This window comes from Hemiscyllium ocellatum, chromosome 16 (genome assembly GCF_020745735.1).
Source record: "Hemiscyllium ocellatum isolate sHemOce1 chromosome 16, sHemOce1.pat.X.cur, whole genome shotgun sequence".
Taxonomy (NCBI): Eukaryota; Metazoa; Chordata; class Chondrichthyes; order Orectolobiformes; family Hemiscylliidae; genus Hemiscyllium; species Hemiscyllium ocellatum.
The window spans coordinates 54217183-54237562 of record NC_083416.1 but is presented as its reverse complement, the minus strand read 5'-3'; the positions used below and the strand labels follow the sequence as shown (position 1 = coordinate 54237562).

The following is a 20380-nucleotide window of genomic DNA, read 5'->3' as shown; positions in this document are numbered from 1 at the left end:
CTGTAGAGAATCTAATTTAATCTGAAAAGGAACTAGTAAAAGATGTGGAGGAAAACGCAAAACTTAATCCTTAAAGTCTTGCCAGGCTAAACTATTGTATGAAACCAAAACTAACAGGAAGGTGATAGACTCTGTATGTTCTGTTATTGTACAATCTTCCATCAGTTCTTCAGCTTAAGATATTGCAAGGATCCTCTGAAGGCCCACTTTCAAAGTCTTCTCTTTTTCATGATGGCGAATCTCCCTTTTTTGCCTGGGATCACAGGAAACCTGATTTGTAGACAGGAGAAGGCTCCAATTGTAATGTGTTTGGCAGTACTCCTGGAATAGAAAGAATGAGAGGTTCTTACTAGTTCCAGAAATTTTGTTGCCGACTCTCGGTTAGCCTCAAGCTCATGAGAGTTGAAACGTCATGTCTGTGTCTTTGATTAATTATCAGGGACTGAAACCTCAATGGGGCATAGGTTTTCCCATTCAAGGGTCACCACAGGGCTTATGCCTCTCCCATCCATCTTTAAACAGACTGAGAATATGATTGGAGATTGAAACCTTGACCAGGAAACATTTCTGGGAGAAAAGTGGGAGTAATTAAAGCTGCATTCATGGTTATATGTTAATTTGTTAAATGGGGTATTGTAAAAGAAATTGGGTTGGGGAGACACAGAGTAAAGGCAATTATTCCTTTATTTAATATAGTAACTATGCAGGTGTGGAAAGAGCTATGTCACAGTGACGTCAGATCACGTGGAATTGATATCTGTGTACGTAGGGGTCCAAGTAAGATGTTGTTTATCATCCTCCATTTATAATTATGTAAAAAGAAGCCTAATGTTGTTTACTCATAAGAGTATTGATCTACACTACTACAGCTCTCACTTTGACTGGTTTCAAGATGGGATTTAGTCGTGGGAGATCACTTTTATTTTTGTATTGTGAACTAAAAATGGAAGAAACAGATACTGCTTTAAATCAAGAAAACTGTGGAAGAAGATATTGTGGCTAAAAAAACAAGCTACTGGAACTTATTGTGAGTGTGCGCACGTGTATGCATTTGTGTGTGTCCATCTGTCCATCGTACTTGGGGACTTGTCAAGGAGCAAAAAAGGAAAATAGACAGTGTAGGTTTACTGTCGATCGCAAAACAAATTCTATTACAGCTCGGAGCTGCAAACATGTGAATGATAGAAGTGAGTAACATGTACTAGTTTGAATATGATTGAATAATATAGTCTTATGTACTCTCTTGTAAGCGAGTTATACAACTAGGGTTGAACAGAGACAAAGGTTAAAAATTGTGAAACACTTTACTTATATTATTTGTGGGAACAGTTGGAAGCTTCTTATCTGCAAAAGGAGTATAAAATTTTTGTTCTTGTGATGAAGATTTGATTTGTGTGACATTATTTTGGTGTGTACATCTGCCATGCATGAATAAACTTATGAATAAAAAAACTGAGCCTCATCTCAGCTAAGAGGAAATAAAGGTTAGAATTGTCTGTAACAGGAATATTCTGACTGGTAAGTACTAAATGTCTTCAAATGTCATTACTGGGTGCTATATGAAAAGGTGGATGTCTTTAACTGCAGTGATTGATGACAAGGTTTTGTCTTGTAAAGACAATTTGACCATTACATTGAACAGCGCTGTGTATGTGTTGAAATGCATTAGAACATGTTTCTCGTTTGGAGCTTCACAATATAATGTATTTACAATTAACAAACAAACCAGTGCTTGAGAAGTCCAGTGTCATGGTCTGAAGTGTTTTGTATGCCCACATCTTGAATATGGAAGAAATTGTTTGACAATTTTCACCAAATTAAAAGAATGTCACCTGCTCCTGTCTGCTTTGATTGTCAAGGTATTTAATGTAGCGTGGAGAAAAACTAGCCATCTGTTTCCAATAGACTCAACCTTTTTGGAATTAATCTGGCATCTGAGCCCATTATGAATATTTGGCTGAATTTCACATGCTGTACCCAGCCTTCTAGTGACATGTTGAAGAATATTAAAGCCTGCTTTTGACCACGTTGTACTATTATTGTGCATTTTCCAAATCAAAGTCACTTGTGAAATGAATATCAGCCAAAATGAATGGTCCAGCCAAAATAGAAATTCCTTTTGAGAGGAGCCGTTTGGATTTAAGTAGCAACTTAACTTCATCTCACATTAGCCTTCCATGAGTTTGTACACGCTGGTGAAGAACCAGCCTGTCCACAGCAACCTTGGTAGTAGCTCGAAATTGAAGTCATTGAATTGTGTAGAAAGTGAAAAATTATTTCCATGCTGCCTGTACCAAACAAACAGATGCAAGTTAAAGATGCACAACAATCCCCATGTGCGTTTATAGCCCTATACAGTTCTTCTCCTCGAACTTTTGGAACATTACATCCTGAAGAATTATCTGATACAAGGAAGATCATTTTAATCAAACTCACTGAGCAATAAACTCTCAGAATTGAATGGAGTATCAATTTTATACTTAATTCAACATTATTCTCCATTGATTTTAATAGGGAGTAAAATTGGGGGTAGTAAAATTTCTCAATGGTGGATTAGATTAGGATTTCCGCAATTTGGTCTAAATGATACAATAATTTTCTCCTGATATCTTAACCTGGTGTCTGATTTATTGGAAATTTCCCCTACCTTTGTTTGCAAGGCTCTTGTGCTGTATGTTTGTCCAAATGTAAAAAATCTTCGAGTAAAAAGTGAAGTCTGCAGATGCTGGAGATCAGAGCTGAAAATGTGTTGCTGGTTAAAGCACAGCAGGTCAGGCAGCATCCAAGGAACAGGAAATTTGACGTTTCGGGCCAGAGCCCTTCATCAGGAATCTGATTAAGGGGCTCTGGCCCGCAACGTCAAATTTCCTGTTCCTTGGATGCTGCCTGACCTGCTGTGCTTTAACCAGCAACACATTTTCAGCAAATGTAAAAATGCAAGGAAAGATATCAATAGTTATTGTAGAATTTGACAAAGATAATATCTGCTACATCCTGACCTCCTCACAGATATGCACAACTTTCGGTTTTGTCAGTTCGTTGACTTGACCAGCTAGTTCGGAGTCCAGATAGTTATTTATGCTTTATGGATATGGAATTTGTTCTGTACCTTCCAGCCCCTTCACTTCTACTTGATGGCCAGTTGATGTGAGCTCTGGAAAATGGAGATCTCCCTTTCCTGCCTTAATCACCTTTGCCTTCTTTTTATTGCCATTCACTTCTTGTTCTGTCTGTGCAGCTTGCTCACCAACACCAGAATCCTCAGCTTGAGCCTGAAGCAAAGAAAAACACAAATCTGCATCACTGCTGGTAAGATCTGCCACAAACTCCAAATACCACCGTCACTTGATGATACTTCTTCTGGTTGTAACCAGAGATTTTCTCTCCATTAAATAAAAATTAGCTTTAAAAATGTCAAAAATGTCCTTTAGTTGTGTCCATCCCACAATTTCATATGCTTCTGTTGCTTTTTCCAATTGAAGCTTCTAATCCCTTGCTGTATTCAAGGCAAGAAACTAGCAACTGCTCCCAGACCTTTACTAATGTTGCTAAGAAACCAGACACAAGTGGGCAGGATACTTTCTCAGTGGTAAGATAGTAGGTTTCACTTCAGACCATTCATGTAATGATGAGACTAAGAATGGAACTCATCAATATTGGGGATTATCTGTACGAATTTATATCCCAGTACTCTGTCACATTCTGGCACCATGTCTGTTATCTTAATATCAAAGATTTTGTCATACACAATTAGGGGATCACATGAGTTTATAAAAAGAGTTCTACCACCATCTCAGTGGATAAATGTAACTCATGATATGACATTGATTCCTAATCTTTGCTGAGTTAGCTGATTGCTCGATGATCACAACAATTGAGCTCAAAGGGCAGGAGTGGAAAAGAAACAGACATGGTTCCCTCTTCTATTTGCTGTCCAATGATTAATTGGGTGAGTGTATGGACAACAGACAAAGACAGGGTAATCTCTGAGTTGGATAGTATATTAAGAACTTATATTACTCTCACAAATGAAGAACAACCATTTAGATTCGATATCAGTGATTTCTTACATTTACGGAATTGAATGTAAAGCAAATGATTATCTTCCGAAAAGAATGAAATATGAAAAAAATAAAGTAACCATAGGCAAAAACTGGAAGGAGAATAAATAATTTCTTTAATTTTGCTGTGGTAAAACTAGTAGTTGAGGTAACTAGTATTTATTGAATCTATTAAATATTAGGTCATACTTAAACCATCTCTCACCATGACAAAATAAACATACCGTCGAAATAATTTATTTCTTACTCTTCATTGTATGAAACAGCATGTTGAAATCTGACTCCTTGCTCTTTGAAAACCATGTGCTATTTCAATTCTGTAGTACAGTAATCTTTCTATTTATGGATAAAGATTCATATGTGCTATCATTATGCAAACACATGGCATAATAGGCTAGTTACAAAGTAATTTAAATCTAGAATCCATAGGAGGTACAGCTGAAGGTCATTCAATAATGAAAACTGATTTTGAGATGGTCACAATTCAAATATTAATTCATTTTCCTTGAGCCCAGTGTCTATTCCTTCCATGGTCTCATAAAGTTGCCATGTCTCCATGAAGCTGCTTTGTGCATTTGCTTTTTTTTAAATTAGTGAATATTTTTGAATTATCGCTTCTCGGCCTTTTGGCTTGAAACATGTGTAGTTTCTGTTCGGTCAGATCCGAGCTGCGGTTATTTAGGAAGGACAATCTAAATTGGGGAATAAAGAAATTTCTGGCTATTGAGGGAGTGCAGCGTAGGTTCACGAGATCAATTCCTGGAATGGTGGGATTACCTTACACTGAAAGACTGGAGCGACTGGGCTTGTATACCCTTGAGTTAGAAGACTGAGAGGGGATCTAATTGAGACATATAAGATTATTAAAGGATTGGACACTCTGGAGGCAGGAAACATGTTTCCGCTGATGGGTGAGTGCCGAACCAGAGGACACAGCTTAAAAATACAGGGTAGACCATTTAGAACAGAGATGAGGAGAAACTTCTTCACCCAGAGAGTGGTGGCTGTGTGGAATGCTCTGCGCCAGAGGGCAGTGGAGGCCCAGTCTCTGGATTCATTTAAGAAAGAGTTGGATAGAGCTCTCAAGGATTGTGGAATCAAGGGTTATGGAGATAAGGCAGGAACAGGATACTGATTAAGGATGATCAGCCATGATCATATTGAATGGTGGCGCAGGCTCGAAGGGCAGAATGGCCTACTCCTGCACCTATTGTCTATTGTCTACTGACCTAAAGTTAATTATAGATGATTAATGCATGAAACGTTATGGTTCAATGTGTTTGTTGCCTCAAAACTATGACTTGTCAGGGATAATTTTCTTCTTCTCTGGGCAGAATCTTTGATTATCTTAAGGCACACCACAGCTTGTGCTGTGACAGGAAGCAGGTCCTGAGACTATCTCAGCTTGTCCATGGATGAAATCCTGCACTCTTGGGATTATTATGAATCACATGCTAAGTATCTAGACAACTGAGTTAATTACTCTCTCGGGAATAATTATTGTGGATTATAATGATAGGTTGAGAAGTTGAAAATTTCATTCAATTATCTTCATAGGTCAAGGAAATAATTCAGAATTGATGGTTTTTCACCTTTATTTAGCACACAAATAGAATGACGAAGCATATTGCACAAAACCTATTTCTTCATTTCCTCAGTTTCTTAAAAATAATATTAGGAATATAACCAAAATAATATATAAACATCTATCCAGTAATTAAATTTCAAATTAATTTGAATATGTCATAAGAAACATTGGTCTTATTTAAGGAATATAAATTGTTTATTTTTATGTTTGAAAACATATCTACATTTGCAAAGTATTAGTCATCTTTCCCCACCTGCACAAAATGAGGTGCTAAAGGATTCCAACTCACCGGAGAGAATTGATAGCAGATGCCTTTGACAGCATACAGAACCAAGAATCCTTTGCACTGCTATGGTTAATGAATGTGAAAGGCAAAGTATAATAATGGTTGGAATCATACCTTATACAAAGAAAGATGGTTAGTGGAGGCCAATCAGCAAAGTCCTCAGGCACCTCTGAGAAGTTCTATGGGAAAATATCTTTGGTTGAACTCTTTACAGCTGCTCCACCAATGCCATTTCTTCCATCATGACATCAGATGTTATATTTTCTATGATTGTATAATGTTCAGCACCATTCATGATTCTTCAGATTCTAAAATAGTTTGAATCTACATGCAGCAAAACCTGGACAGCATTCAGGTTTTGGCTCATAAGCACCATGTAACATTTTTAACAAATGAGCATCAGGTGATAAGCATGTCCAGCAGGACAGAATCCAGCCATGTGCACTTGATGCTTAATTGCATTACTATTGCTTGATCCCCCACTATCAATGCCCTAGGCTTACCATTGACCAAACTGAAATGGACCAACCATATAAATACTATAGCTTCAAGAGCAGGTCAGAGACTGAGAATTCTGTGAGAGGAAATCACACTTATCTACCATCTACAAGATAGAAGTCAGGAGTGTTACGGAATAGTCTAGAGTTGCCTGGATGTGTGCAGATCCAACAACACTCAAGAATATATCACCATCCAGGACAATGTGGATGGCTGATTGGGACCTATCAATAATCTTAATATTCATGTTCTTCACCCCTAATGCACTCTAGCAGAACTGAACCAATTACAAGATGTACTGCAACAACTCACCAAGACTTCTTGGAACGCACTGTCTAAACCTGCAACCATGCATCAGGACAAAAGCAACGGGTGCATGGAAACACTGTCACCTCTGGATTCCCCTCCATCCTGACTTGGAACTATATCATAAGTCCTTTTCTGATGCTGGGTCAAAATCCTGGAATACTCTCTTTAACAGTACTAGGTCTATCAATAGTACATGGACTGCAGCAGTCCCAGAAAGTAGCTCGCCACCACCTTCACAAAGGCAGTGAATACTGACTTAGCCAACAACATCCGGAGCCCATGAAAAAACAATTAAAAAACTAAAGTTAGACTTAAACAATGTAAGTATTTAAGCATTAGATTAGATTAGATTCCCTACAGTGTGGAAACAGACCTATAGGCCCCACCAATCCACACCAACCCTCCGAAGAGTAACCCACCCAGACCCATTTCCCTCTGACTAATGCACCTGACACTATGGGCAATTTAGCATGGCCAATTCACCTGGCACATCTTTGAATTGTGGGAGGAGATATTAAACACTAATAAATTCCAATTTGCAAAATGGTGAAAAAAAAGGGCAGGAAATGAGATCCTGACTAACTTACACTTGTTGCTTCCAATATCGGTAGCATACAAATTTCCTGCTGCTCGCATATGAACTATGGTCATGCGCAGCCAACACAAAAGTTTGCAAAAGGTTAATAGAATAAGCGAGTATGAGGCATTGAGGTGTTAAGGCTACAATATGATTGGTAATGGCGAAGCAAGATAAAGGAACAAATGGCCTACCCCTGCTTCTAATTTGTACATTTGTAACAATGCTGTTAAGCAGCTCCACACGTCAACAAGGGACCAAAAGTGTGAAGGGCTAGCACTATTTATTGAATCAAGAGCTGGAAGTCAATTTATAACTAATTCTGAAATGAGAAAGATAGAAATATGGCATGGGAGATTGCAAGTTCCAATATTTTCCAACATAAAACAGGAGCATATGATCAAAGAAGTGCAGAGAAGAGATCTATTTGATCCAGGTTATCAACTTCAGAGAAAGCAATGGGAATAGCTAATTGCTGGTCAATGTCAGGAGTCAAGACTGAAGAGCTGGATGCAATGCCGCAAAAACTTTGATGGCATCACATGTGTGGTCAAGAGCATTTTACATGCAATATTCTGCCAACTTGATGACTAGCCGCAGACACTGCTCAATCTACCATTGTATTACTGAATTTTCAACAATCTCTATCTACACGCACATATGTTTGTACCAGGATTCGTACCTCACATTAATAGTTTCACTTCATCCTTAGACACTTCACATTGTTACATTCCTTACATCCATGTTTCACAGCTTATACACGCTAGCAGTATTCAATCATGACAGCTACATTATTCAAAAAGATCGTATCACACTATTCAATGGCACACACACCAATCTCCTGGAGGACAAGGTGGTGGACAACAGAGGCTGTAGGTGCTAACAGGTGGGAGACAGGAGCGGCTGCATGTCCTTAGCTCCACAAGAGGTGGTAGGTGAGATTATTGGAGCCTTTGCTAAGACCACAGCCGAGGGTGGGGCTGAAAGCATGGAAGATTTTATTATCACCTTTCAAAGCCATTCTGCTCCAAACCTAACTGCTCCTCAAGAAAACTGTAACTGGTTTGAATTTGTACCTCTTCCTTCCCTCCGTTCTCCATAACTCTTCCATGTGTTTTTTTCCTGATACCTAACTGTAACCTGGCCAAAAAGTGGTGGGAGAACAACAGTTAGGACAGTGATGATGAAGAAGTGGAGTCACTTGATTCGACATTCACAGAAACCAGCACAGATGCTAATACTGCAGGTAGAATAGAAAAAGTGCCCACTCCCTGGTGGACAAGATCACACACAAACTTTGCTGCAGAGGACTCTGATGAGCACTTTGATGTGGCTGCCTACAAATGGAGGGGATGGATATGTACCATTAAACATTAGGTGTAATGGCAACCTGCCAGAAAGCCTGAACACACTATCTGGGAGCTTATCCAAACCAATTTTGCAGAGATTATATGCTGGGCTTGGAGTGTCTCCTTTCTCACATGCAAGTTGTAATCACTTACATTCAGACACTACATCAAATACTCATGACATAGTATCTGATGGGCAATGTCTCAGGAAAGATAAGCTTGTTTATCTGCCATAGATGGAGTACAGAGAAGGTTTATTCGATTGACTCCCAGTATGGAGCTTTATCATATGAGGAGAGATTATGTCGATTAGGTATGTATTCACTCGAATTTTGAAGAATAAGAGGGGATCTTGCTGAAATATATAAAATTTTGATAGGGTTGAACAGACTGACTGCAGAGATTATACTCCCTATGGTTTTGTGGGGAGTGAACGGTATCTAGAACAAAGGATCACAGACATAGGATACAGGGTCCATTTAGGACAGAGGTGAAAATAAACTTCTTCACTCTCCTGTGGAATTCTCTACCACATAAGTTAATAGAGGCCAACTCACTGAATATTTTTAAGAAAGAAATAGATAGATTACGTGTAATGTTTTCTGGCTGTAGAGGCTCAGAGTTAGATCACCATAATTGCAAATACCAGTGTTCAAATGGGATTGGAGGCTGTCATAGCAATCTATCCTCCAACAGATTACTAAGACTATTGAGGTGCCACCCTACAAAGGGGAATAGGTACTGGTACCACGGCGAAGAAATCTGCTGTCACTTCTCCTCCCACCACTGCCACACCACTGTGTTTGTTGTCTGTCAATCAGCCAAACTACTACAGCACATGCCAAGGCACTGCAGTCTACAAGTAGGCCTTCCAGGCCCAAATCTGCTTGAATATAAATGGCACAGTGACTGGTGCTGCAACCTCACAGTGCCAGGGACCTGGGTGATTGTCCAGGTGGAGTTTGCATGTACTCCCTGGTTCTGCCAGGTGCTCCAGTTTCCTCCCATAGTTCAAAGATATGAAGGTTAGGTGGATTGGCCATGCCCATAGTGTCCAAGGTAAGTCAGGCTAGAGGGTTAGCTTTGGTAAATGATGGGTTACAGGGATAGGTTGGGGAGACTAGGGGTGGATCTGGTGCTCTGCAGAGGGTCAGTGCAGGCTGAATGGCCTCTTTCAAAATTGTAAGGTTTCTATTAGTACATCAACCAAAGACATCCACAAAATTCTCCACTAGAAGTCAACAGACTCCTGTTATCCAACCTATTAAAACACTAAGACAGACAAAAGACATGCTGTAAAGGAATGCACAAGAGAGATAAATTAATTTTCCATCCTATATGAGATAGTTAACATATAAATTTGGTTTGGATTATTCATTTTGTTGAAATTTTTATTAGGCAACCCATTTTCAACCAATCATAGTCCCCATTATCACTTATCTAATTTCTCTTCTTTGCTTACGATCAACAATGTCTTTGGCCACACTTTTTTCACTGTCTGTCAGAGCTCCACCTTCGCTTATCTGTTCTACAACACCCCCACCCCAATCACCAGCATAAATATCACCTTTTCCTAGCTACGTCGAGTTCTGAAGAAAGGTCATTGGACTTGAAACATTAACTCTGCTTTCTCTCCACATGTGCTGCAACATCTTCTGAGTTTCTCCAGCAATTTCTGTTTTCATTTTTATTTTTGCTTTGTGGCCAAATGGGCACAATGGGCACTGACAAGATGGTCAATGACAGAAGGAGGGCAACATGTGAGTCTGTTGTGTGTTCAGGAATTGGGTTTGCAGTTAGATGGTTGTTCACGGACAACTTTGTATTTGTTGCCTTTTCCTTTTCTGTTCATCTGCTTCCTCTTTTTCTTGATCCTCCTCCTATTTCTTCTGCCATTACACTGCTCATTATACAGCTTCTGGCAAGGACAGTGTCTTTGTGAGAACCCAGTTAAACAGAACAAAGCAGCCCACCATGAATCTTGATTCCAGCTTTGCTGATGACTGCTTCTAGGAGCAGACATGATTTGGAGATGCCGGTGTTGGACTGGGGTGTACAAAGTTAAAAATCACACAACACCAGGTTATAGTCCAACAAGCTTAATTGGAAGCACACTAGCTTTCGGAGCGACGCTCCTTCATCAGGTGATTGTGGAGGGCTCGATTGTAACACAGAATTTATAGCAAAAATTTGCAGTGTGATGTAACTGAAATTATACATTGAAAAATTGATTGTCTGTTAAGCCTTTCATCTGTTAGAATACAGTGATAGTTTCACTTCTTTCATGTGTAAATTGTGAACAGCTAACCCGAGAATGCAACTTTAAACAAAAGGGGTTTTGTAATTTACACATGAAAGAAGTGAAACTATCACTGTATTCTAACAGATGAAAGGCTTAACAGACAATCAATTTTTCAGTTACATCACACTGCAAATTTTTGCTATAAATTCTGTGTTACGATCGAGCCCTCCACAATGACCTGATGAAGGAGCGTCGCTCCGAAAGCTAGTGTGCTTCCAATTAAACCTGTAGGACTATAACCTGGTGTTGTGTGATTTTTAACCTTCTAGCAGCGGAAGCATTGTTTCAGCATGTCAATGGTCTGCTCACTCACATTTTGTGTGATTACATGATTTTCATTGTAAGCTTACTGCTCACATGTGCATGGCTATCACACCCATGTCAAAGCCATGTTTGTCAGGGAACACCATTTGTTGCCCAGGCGCCACCCTTTGAGTTGCCATGGTGCCTCAAAACCAGCTGACATAGTGAACTCAGGCAGAATGAAGGCATTGTGTTTGCTGCCAGGATATTGTAAACCGGTCTTTATAATGTACTACAAATGGTTGAGGGAGTGGAACCTCTTCCATTTGGGAAACATCTCAAAGTTGACATTTGGCATCTCCAAAGCGGTGTATCTGCTGCCACTGATACCATGCAGCATGGGAAAACCAGAAATCCTCACAAAACCACATGCTTGCTTCACCAGCTGCTCTCTGGCAAAACAGAATGGTATAGAGTCCGTTCCCTTTGCATATGGACTCACAGTAACATTCATTATGCTATAAAACATAGCAAATGATAAGGTGGTCCAAATATGTACTCAGATACTGAAACAGTTGGAAAGTCACGTTGCAGATGTATAAAACTTTAGTCAGGCCACATTTGGAGTATCATATGAAATACTGGTCACCACACTATAGGAAGAATGTGGAGGTTTTAGCAAAAGAGAATTACCAGGATACTGCCTGGATTGGAGTGTGTTAGCTGCAAGGAGAGGTTGGACAAACTTTGAATCTTTTCGCTGAAGCATTGGAGACTGAGGGGTGACCTGACAGAAGTACACAAAATTATGAGAAGCATGGATAGGGTGGATAGTCGGAGTCTTTATTTCCAGGGTGTAAATGTCAAACATTAGGAGGGAATAGGTTTAAAGGTGAGGGGGAGAACGTTTAAAAAAGATGTGTGAGGCAAGTTTATTACACAGAGAGATGCCTAGAACACACTGCCAAGGGGGGTAGTATAAAACAGAAATGATAGCCATGTTTAAATGGCATTTGGGCAGACACATGAACAGGTAGAGAATAGGCGATATAGACCAAGTGCAGGTGGTGGGATTAGTTTAGAATGGCTTTATGGTTGGCGCAGACATAATGGGCCAAAAGGCATGTTCCTGTGATGCTCTACATTGTACGTTCCATGTTCTGTATTCGGTCTGCATCCGTGTGCTGGAAGACCTGGACAAAATCCAGACTTGGGTTAATAAATGGCAACTGATATAAGTGCCACACAAATGCCAATCAATGACTGGGGCTCCAACAAGAGAGTATCTAACAGTTGCCCATTGAGGTTCAAAGGCGTTACCATTGCTGAATCCATGATTATCAACATTGTGGGGGTTACCTTGACCAGAAAATTAACTGGATCAACAACATAAATTCTATGGCTACAGGAACAAGTCAGAGCCTAGGGATTCTGCAATAAATAACTCACCTCCTGTCTCCCAATTGCCCATCCATTATCCACAAAGCGCAAGTCAGCAGTGGTTTGGATTCATCTCCAATTGCCATGTTAGGAGCAACTCCAACAAAACTTGTTCACAACTTAAAATGTCTCTGATTTATTAGTTAAAAGCAACAGTGTAAGTACCTGGCTATCTTCAGGGTTTACGTGCTTTTTTACTTCAAAGACCTTCCTTCCTGGAGATCTGAAGGGTTATTGCTAGCTCATTCACACCCATAAGCTGTTCAGTTACTTGGGAATCAAGCACACTTGCCACTACTGCTTCAATAGATCAATCTTAAAAAGGAATGAGGCTTTGCCAACCACATCATGTAGTTTTCTAACAATGGAATTGGGTATAAATTTGACATCATGAACATATTTATACATCCACAATCTATAAGGAGTCTAGTTGATTCATCTAGTTGAGGAACTAACATTACCAGTCAACTCTAACTCCTTTGACTAGGTTCAGTCAATGATTTTCATTGTATCGAATCTCTGTTTCTACCTGAGCTTATTTTCCTGGGTTGAACTGATAAGGATGCTGTTTTGTGGGTCTTGATTCTCCTTTATCCATATCATGCTTAGTTCATGCCAAACATGTAGGAGATGTGCAGGTTAAGTGGATTGGCCATGCTAAGTTGCCCACAGTGTCTAGGGATATGTAAATTAGGTGGCCAAGCCATGGGAAATGCAAGATTACAGGGATAGGGTAGAGGGTTGAGTCTGGGTGGGATACACTTCGGAGAGTTGGTGTGGACATGTTGGGCCGAATGGCCTGTTTCCATAAGATAGGGCTCCAATGATTCAATTCTATGATCCAAGTGTATCTCTCAGGATTAATTTATTCTTCCTCAGTAATCATACAAGATCCATTGTCCTTCTTCAAAACATGAGAACACAGTATTAACAGTCTTGAGTATTTCTGTGTGCGCTGGCCAAGTTGTAGGAATTTGCTTTGAGGACTGTCAAGTGCTCCTTTCAACTCACTTTTATTGTATATGTCATTTCCCACTACTCTTACCACCTCACAAACTTGTTCCTCCTTACCCTCTTCCCTACCATACTTCATCCCCTGATTGAGATGTTCTAGTTGCTGAATGCTTATCTGCCTGTTTATTTTTGGTTTGTGAAAATTTCAAAAGTTTTTCTGCAACCACATATGTTCCTGTAAGTGTTTCTGGAAACATAGACATGTAATCCAACACTGAGGATTTGTCTTTGCCATTCAGACACTTCTCCTGAATCAATCTTTTTTTATATAAATAGTTTTATTAAAAACATTTTCAAATCTTTTACAAAGCAACTATATATAAAAAACAATGCCAAAATACAAGAAGATAGAGGTCGTACAACAATGTCATATCACAATACTACATAATAAACTACTGTATCTCCTATTCTAGCAGAACAAACACAACTACTTAACTTAAACTAAAATCAAATTAAATAACAATTAAATTAAGCTGAATTCAAATTAACTTAAATTAAATTAAATTATATCACATTACTTTGTTCTATTTACTCACCACACCTCCACTGAAGCTCCCACACCTGGGAGCACCAATTATTATACCTGTATTTTTTTTCCCCTCAGCTTCTCCCTCCCAAGGCCCCACGGGCACCTCAACTGATTCCTATGGTTATACCACGGCCCTAATTAATATTGCCAATAAGTCTGTGACAATATAATTTAGAAAGGGCTGCCATGTCTTATAAAACTGCTCCATTTTGTGGTGTACTATATTTGTGAGGTAGTCTTGGGGGAGATGTACCATCACCAGCCTGTGACACCCTATAAGACCTGGGTTTTTTTCCAATGTCCAATTCATTAAAATGTTCTTCCCTGAACATTGGGTAAGAATGTTACACAATCTCGTCCCATGTTCCCTCAGAGGGGGCAAATTTGGCAACCCCAGAAGAAATACCAGGTCCACTTTGACTTCAATTCCCAGGATCTGCTTCAGCTCCCTTACTGTGGCACTCCAGTATCTCCGGATCTTGTAAAATGACCAAAGGCAGTGTGAAAGAGTGCCTATATTAATTTTACATTTGGACATCCTGGAGATGCTCCTCTCTTGAACTTAGCTAGCATCTCTGGCACCATATGATCCCAATGTAAAATCTTCAATTGCATGGCCTGCGCTTTATTACATAGAGATTTTCTTTGCATTTTCCCATATATCTTCCCATGTTTCCAATTAAGTATCCTCTCCTAATTCCCAATTCCAAGTCGTACAGAGTCTCTCCATATCTCCTAAGACATGTCCTTTCTGTAAATGATACAAAGTACTAACTGAAAGAACACCCATGCACTGGAGCACTCTTTTCTCCACGTCTGACATGTAAGGCTGAGCCAGGAGCGTGGTCCTCCTTGTATATAATCCCTTATCTGAACATACCGGAAAAGGTAGACAATCCATATTTCTGACTTAATTGGCTAAATGACATCAAGACCTCCCCCTCGAAGAAATCTCCCAAACAAGAGATTCCCTTATTCTCCCATAGCTTAAAGCCTGAGTCCATTACCCCAGGTTTAATTCCTTGGGCTCCCACCAATGGGTTAAATGGCGAGGTCTTAAGCCAATTGCCTTCGTCTTACTCATTACCCTCCAAGCTTTCACCATATTTAAAACGATGGAGCTCTTACTCTGCTCGATCATGGATTCCATCTTATCCATGAATAATAGATTAACTAGGGGACATCTCAACTGTGAGGCTTCAACGTCAAGCCAAATTGGCACCAAATTTGCCCCCACCCTGTACCCAGTCACCCATATATGCTAACAGGGTGCTTATTTGATATTTCTTCAAGTCCAGAAGGTCCACCTACACCTCACTCTGTGGGAGCTGCAATTTAGTAAATTTAATTAGGGGGCGCCTGTGACACCAAATAAAGGGCCCTAGCCAACCACTGAGCCTCTGTGACATTCGTCTGGGTAGCAACAGTGGGAGCATTCTCATGGGGTACAAAAGGTGAGGAAGAACATTCATTTTAATCAGAGCTATTCGGCCTCACAATGATAACGGTAATCCATCCCATCGCTGCAAACCCTGTTTTATCCTCTCCAGTAATTGTGCATAATTAGTTTAAACAGCTGTTGGAAGGCAGGGGTAATAAAAATTCCCAAATATAAAAAAACTTTTGATGACCATCTAAATGGGAACTGCATTCCATCCTTCAGATCAGGCACCTCCACTAACCCCTACACCGGCCTGGCTTCCGATTTTCCTGTATCCTGGAAAACTGCCAAATAAATTTTTTTTTGAATCAATCGAGGAACGGTCTCCTCCGGATTGGCCAAGAACAAAAGGACATCATCAGCGGATAGAGTGATTTTATGCTCCCCCATTCCCACCCTAATTCAGGATCCCTCCTGATAGCCCCAGCTAACAGCTCAATTGCCAAGGTAAATAACAGTGGTGAAGGAGGACACCCTTGTCAATTACCTCTCCTAATATTAAAGTTTTCTGACTTAGTGCTATTTGTGATGACTGCCACCTTAGAATCATTATAGAATACCGCCACCCATCCAGCAAAGACTCCCCCCAGACCAAGGCACTCTAGGACCCCAAACAGGTACAGCCATTCTATCCGGTCATACTCCTTTTCTGTGTCTAGGGAGACCACCAAACCTGGGATCAACCTGGGATAATGCCATGCTTGCATTATGTTCAGTACGGTCCTGATATTGTTGGAGGAGCTACGGCTCTTGATAAAACCCATCTGATTTTCTTTTATAATAAAGGGCAACACCTTTTCCAACCTCAGGGCCAACACCTTTGAAATAATTTTAAAGTCTACATTCAACAATATAGCACATTCTTCAGGGTCTTTCCCCTTTTTTAAAATGAGTGAGATATTAGCCTCCCTAAGAGAGGGTGGAAGACAATCCTGTGTAGATGAATAGCTCTACATCCCCAAAAGTGGCTCCACCAATACATTTATGAATTCCTTATAAAACTCAGTGGGGAATCCATCAGGCCCTGGTGCTTTGCCACCCTGGAGATGCTTTATTACTTCCTGCACCTCTTTGATTAGATTACTTACAGTGTGGAAACAGGCCCTTCGGCCCAACAAGTCCACACCGACCCGCCGAAGCGCAACCCACCCATACCCCTTACCTAACACTATGGGCAATATAGCATGGCCAATTCACCTGACCCGCACATCTTTGGACTGTGGGAGGAAACCGGAGCACCTGGAGGAAACCCACGCAGACATGGGGAGAACGTGCAAACTCCACACAGTCAGTCGCCTGAGTCGGGAATTGAACCCAGGTCCCTGGCGCTGTGCCACCTTGCCTCTCTTGTATCTACGTTGGTGCATTTATGGGGGAGACCTGTTCTGCTTTTATACTGGGGAGGTCCAGGTTCTCAAAAAAGGACTGCACTCTCACTGCATCATCTTCGCTGCCCTCTGACCGGTATAACTCTGCAAAGTATTCCCTAAATCTAATATTGATCTTCTTCAACTCACGGGTAACTGTGCCAACCTTCTCTCTAACAGACATAATGGATTGGGAAGCATTTTTCTTTTCAGCCAGATATGCCAGACATCTATCTGGCTTATCTCCAAAATTCAAACAATCTTTGTTTAGCAAAGGAGACTTCTTTTTTTACCACCCGTGTGTGCAATGAGTTGCGAGCAACCCGGAGAGCCTTGACTTACTGCAGGTGGACCAATGAAGGCCCTGTTATGATATGCTTCCTCAGCTACCTTCAGCCAGGTCTCCAGCATCTGGTGCTGCTCCTCCCTCTGCCTCCTTCTAGACATTGAATACAAAATGATCAGGCTTCATAAATATGCCTTAGTGGCCTTCCAAAGTATTGCCAGATTACTGGCCGTAGTGGAGTGGATATCCCAGAAGGCCCTGAACTCTCTTGTAATGTACTCAACAAATCTGCTATCCCTTAACAGGAATGGGTCCATGCACCAGTGCCGTGTATCTATTCTGCCACCCTTGATTTTAACATCTAAATCCACTGGCGCATGGTCCGTGATAGTTATATTCCCAATTTTGTAAGCCAATGTTCTGTCCAAGCAAACTGATGGCATAAGGAACATGTCAATTCGCGTGTAGCACTTGTGTGGGTTAGAATAGAAAGTACAGTTTCTTCCATTAGGGTGGAGATGCCTCCACACATCCACTAACTCCAATTCCTAACACAAGTCCACCAATTGTCTCGACTGCGCGGGCCTACCTGCCGGGCCCTTTGGCATCCTGTCTACCCCGAGATTCATTAGGCGGTTAAAATCCCCTCCTATGATCGCATGGTACACACCAAGATTCATTAATTTAGCAACTACACCAATTAGAAATTTAAGAGGGTGTGCCGGGGGACAATAAACATTCAGGACGCCATTCCTTTCTCCATGTATTAAAGCTTTAAGAATGATGAATCGTCCATGTTCATCCTTAATTTGCTCAATTACCTGGAAAGAGAGGTTCCTTCTTACCAGTATGGCAATTCCTCTACTCTTGGAGCTAAAGGAGGAGAAGGATACCCTATCATACCCCCCCACCCCCCACCCCTGCTGCAGTTTCGGATGTTCCTTTTCAGTTAAATGCGTCTCCTGCAGCATGGGGATGTCAACCCTTTCCTTCCCAGTACCTTCCTTTTTTTTAATGGGGGAATGGCTCCCTTTTACATTCCAGATGCACCACCTGAACAAATCGCTAGCCATGGTTGTCCAGGGCAGCCCATGGTTTCCCAAAAGGAGGAAGCTTATCTGAGGTGTGGTGAGCAAAAAAAAATTAACTCTATAAAGTCTAAAAACTACTCCAACTAAAAAACTAGCCACTTCACTTAACTGAAACAAACACCCAATTCACGAGGGATCTCCCCCCTTGCAACCAAATTCTGGAGTAGAGTGGTGCTGGAAAAGCACAGCAGTTCAGGCAGCATCCGAGGAGCAGTAAAATCGACGTTTGAACTGCTGTGCTTTTCCAGCACCACGCTACTCTAGAATTTGGTTTCCAGCATCTGCTGTCATTATTTTTACCTAATCCTTGAAACCATCCTGGCTCCTTGCAGCTGAGGCCACGCCCCAATCCCAGGCAATACACAGATAAAGAAAACATGCTATTTATATTCTGAGAGTTAACAATGGATGTCCACCCTCAACTCACCCCCCTCCCCCCCCAAACACACACACACACACCCCTTCTCCATACATATTAACCACAGGTATAGCAACCCCCAATCCAAAAACAAAAGGACAGCAGCAAAAGAAAACCTGACAATAACCAACTGACTGAAATGATAAATAAATCAGGTTTTGCACCAAGGTAGTGCAAAATAAATGAAACAGATTACCACAAAAAAGGGAAGAGAGGAGAAAAAAATGGGGCAGTAAAAGTAAAGAAAAGCTATACCATTGTCCGCAACAGTGCCCATTCTACACCCCCACTCCAGACCTGAGTCCTTTATTTCATAGAATTCACAAAGTCCCTTGCCTTTTCTGCTGAATCAAAATTATATACTGTCCCTCCATGAGCAAAACACAACACCTCCGGGTACATCAAGGAATATTAAATGTTCAGATCCCTTAATTTTCTCTTAACTTCATCAAATGCCTTTCTCTGCTTAATTATGGCTCCTGAAGTCTTGAAAGAACATTATTCTTGAGCCTTGGTATGTTAAAGCCTGTGAATCTTTTCCAGTCTTCTTGCTGTTTCAATCACTAACTGTATTTCTTTATAGTGCTGGAGTCGCACTAGGACTGGGCAGGGGCACGGGTCTGGCCCGGATCTGGGCTTTGTGATCCGGTGGGCCTACTGAACATTCACCAGGCCCAACTCCAACTCCAGCCCCAGGAACTTGGGAAGCCACTTCTCCAGGACACCAACAAGGTCCTCGCCTTCCTTGCATTCTGGCAGACCCACGAGCCGTAAGATTTTTCTTCTACTTTTGTTTTCCAGGTTGTCCACTTGTTCCTGAAGGACTCAAATCTGGTTTTCCAGTGTTCAGATCCTTCCTCCCGAGACCTCTGCCATAGTTTCCAATGCCGCGGTCCTCTGTTCCACTGCTTCTACTCTTCGGTCCAGTCTTTGAATCTCCTGCTTCTTCAGCACTGGATCCATCGCTGCTTCAATCTTTTCTCGTAGTTTGCCAGTAAATGCTGCTGCCCCATTGAATCCAAAAGGGCCGCCCTGGGAATTTGAGCAACGGCTACAGGTATCCCCGATGCAGTAGAGGAGTGTCCTGCCTGTTGTACTCCTTTCGTCCCTTTTCCTTGATTCGCCTTCATCTTGATCTTAGAGCTGTCAAACTACAATCCTAATAGCTCCAGATGCTCAGTAACCTTTTATTATCGATTTTTCTCCTAAGGGTGGTAAGCGAGGTGGGGGTAAAGGTCCACCTTGCCAGGAAAGTATGGCACAGAGCCCAGCACAGCATATACTCAGATCGCCATCTTAGATCTTCCTCTCCCTAATCAATTTTAATGCACCTCTACTCTCAGGATCACAAATTAATTCAATTTGATTCAACAAAATTGGGGAATCTCTAGTAGCAAATACTAGGAAATCCAATTCTCTGTCCCAGTTCTGTTGGTAATTATTACTGTATACCTTAATCACGGGTTTGAGTGACTGATGGTCTCTCTCTCCAAAGCTTCCTGTGTTTAAGAATGATACAGAGTTGACTTCAAATGTTTTATACCCAAAGTGCTAATGATCTCCTGGAAAATTTCAGACATG

General features: G+C 41.0%; 1 protein-coding gene across 1 annotated transcript in view; it reads right to left on the bottom strand.

The window, feature by feature from the left end:
• Positions 1–259: 259 nt before the first annotated feature.
• Positions 260–20380, bottom strand: part of LOC132823078 (cyclin-dependent kinase-like 2) — a 79972-nt gene continuing 59851 nt past the window's right edge. The window contains exons 10-12 of the mRNA XM_060836618.1: positions 19667–19831; positions 3110–3272; positions 260–321 (exon numbers count right to left, since the gene is read on the bottom strand). Of these exons, the coding sequence (XP_060692601.1) occupies positions 260–321; positions 3110–3272; positions 19667–19831 (390 nt within the window). The remainder of the gene's footprint in view (positions 322–3109; positions 3273–19666; positions 19832–20380) is intronic.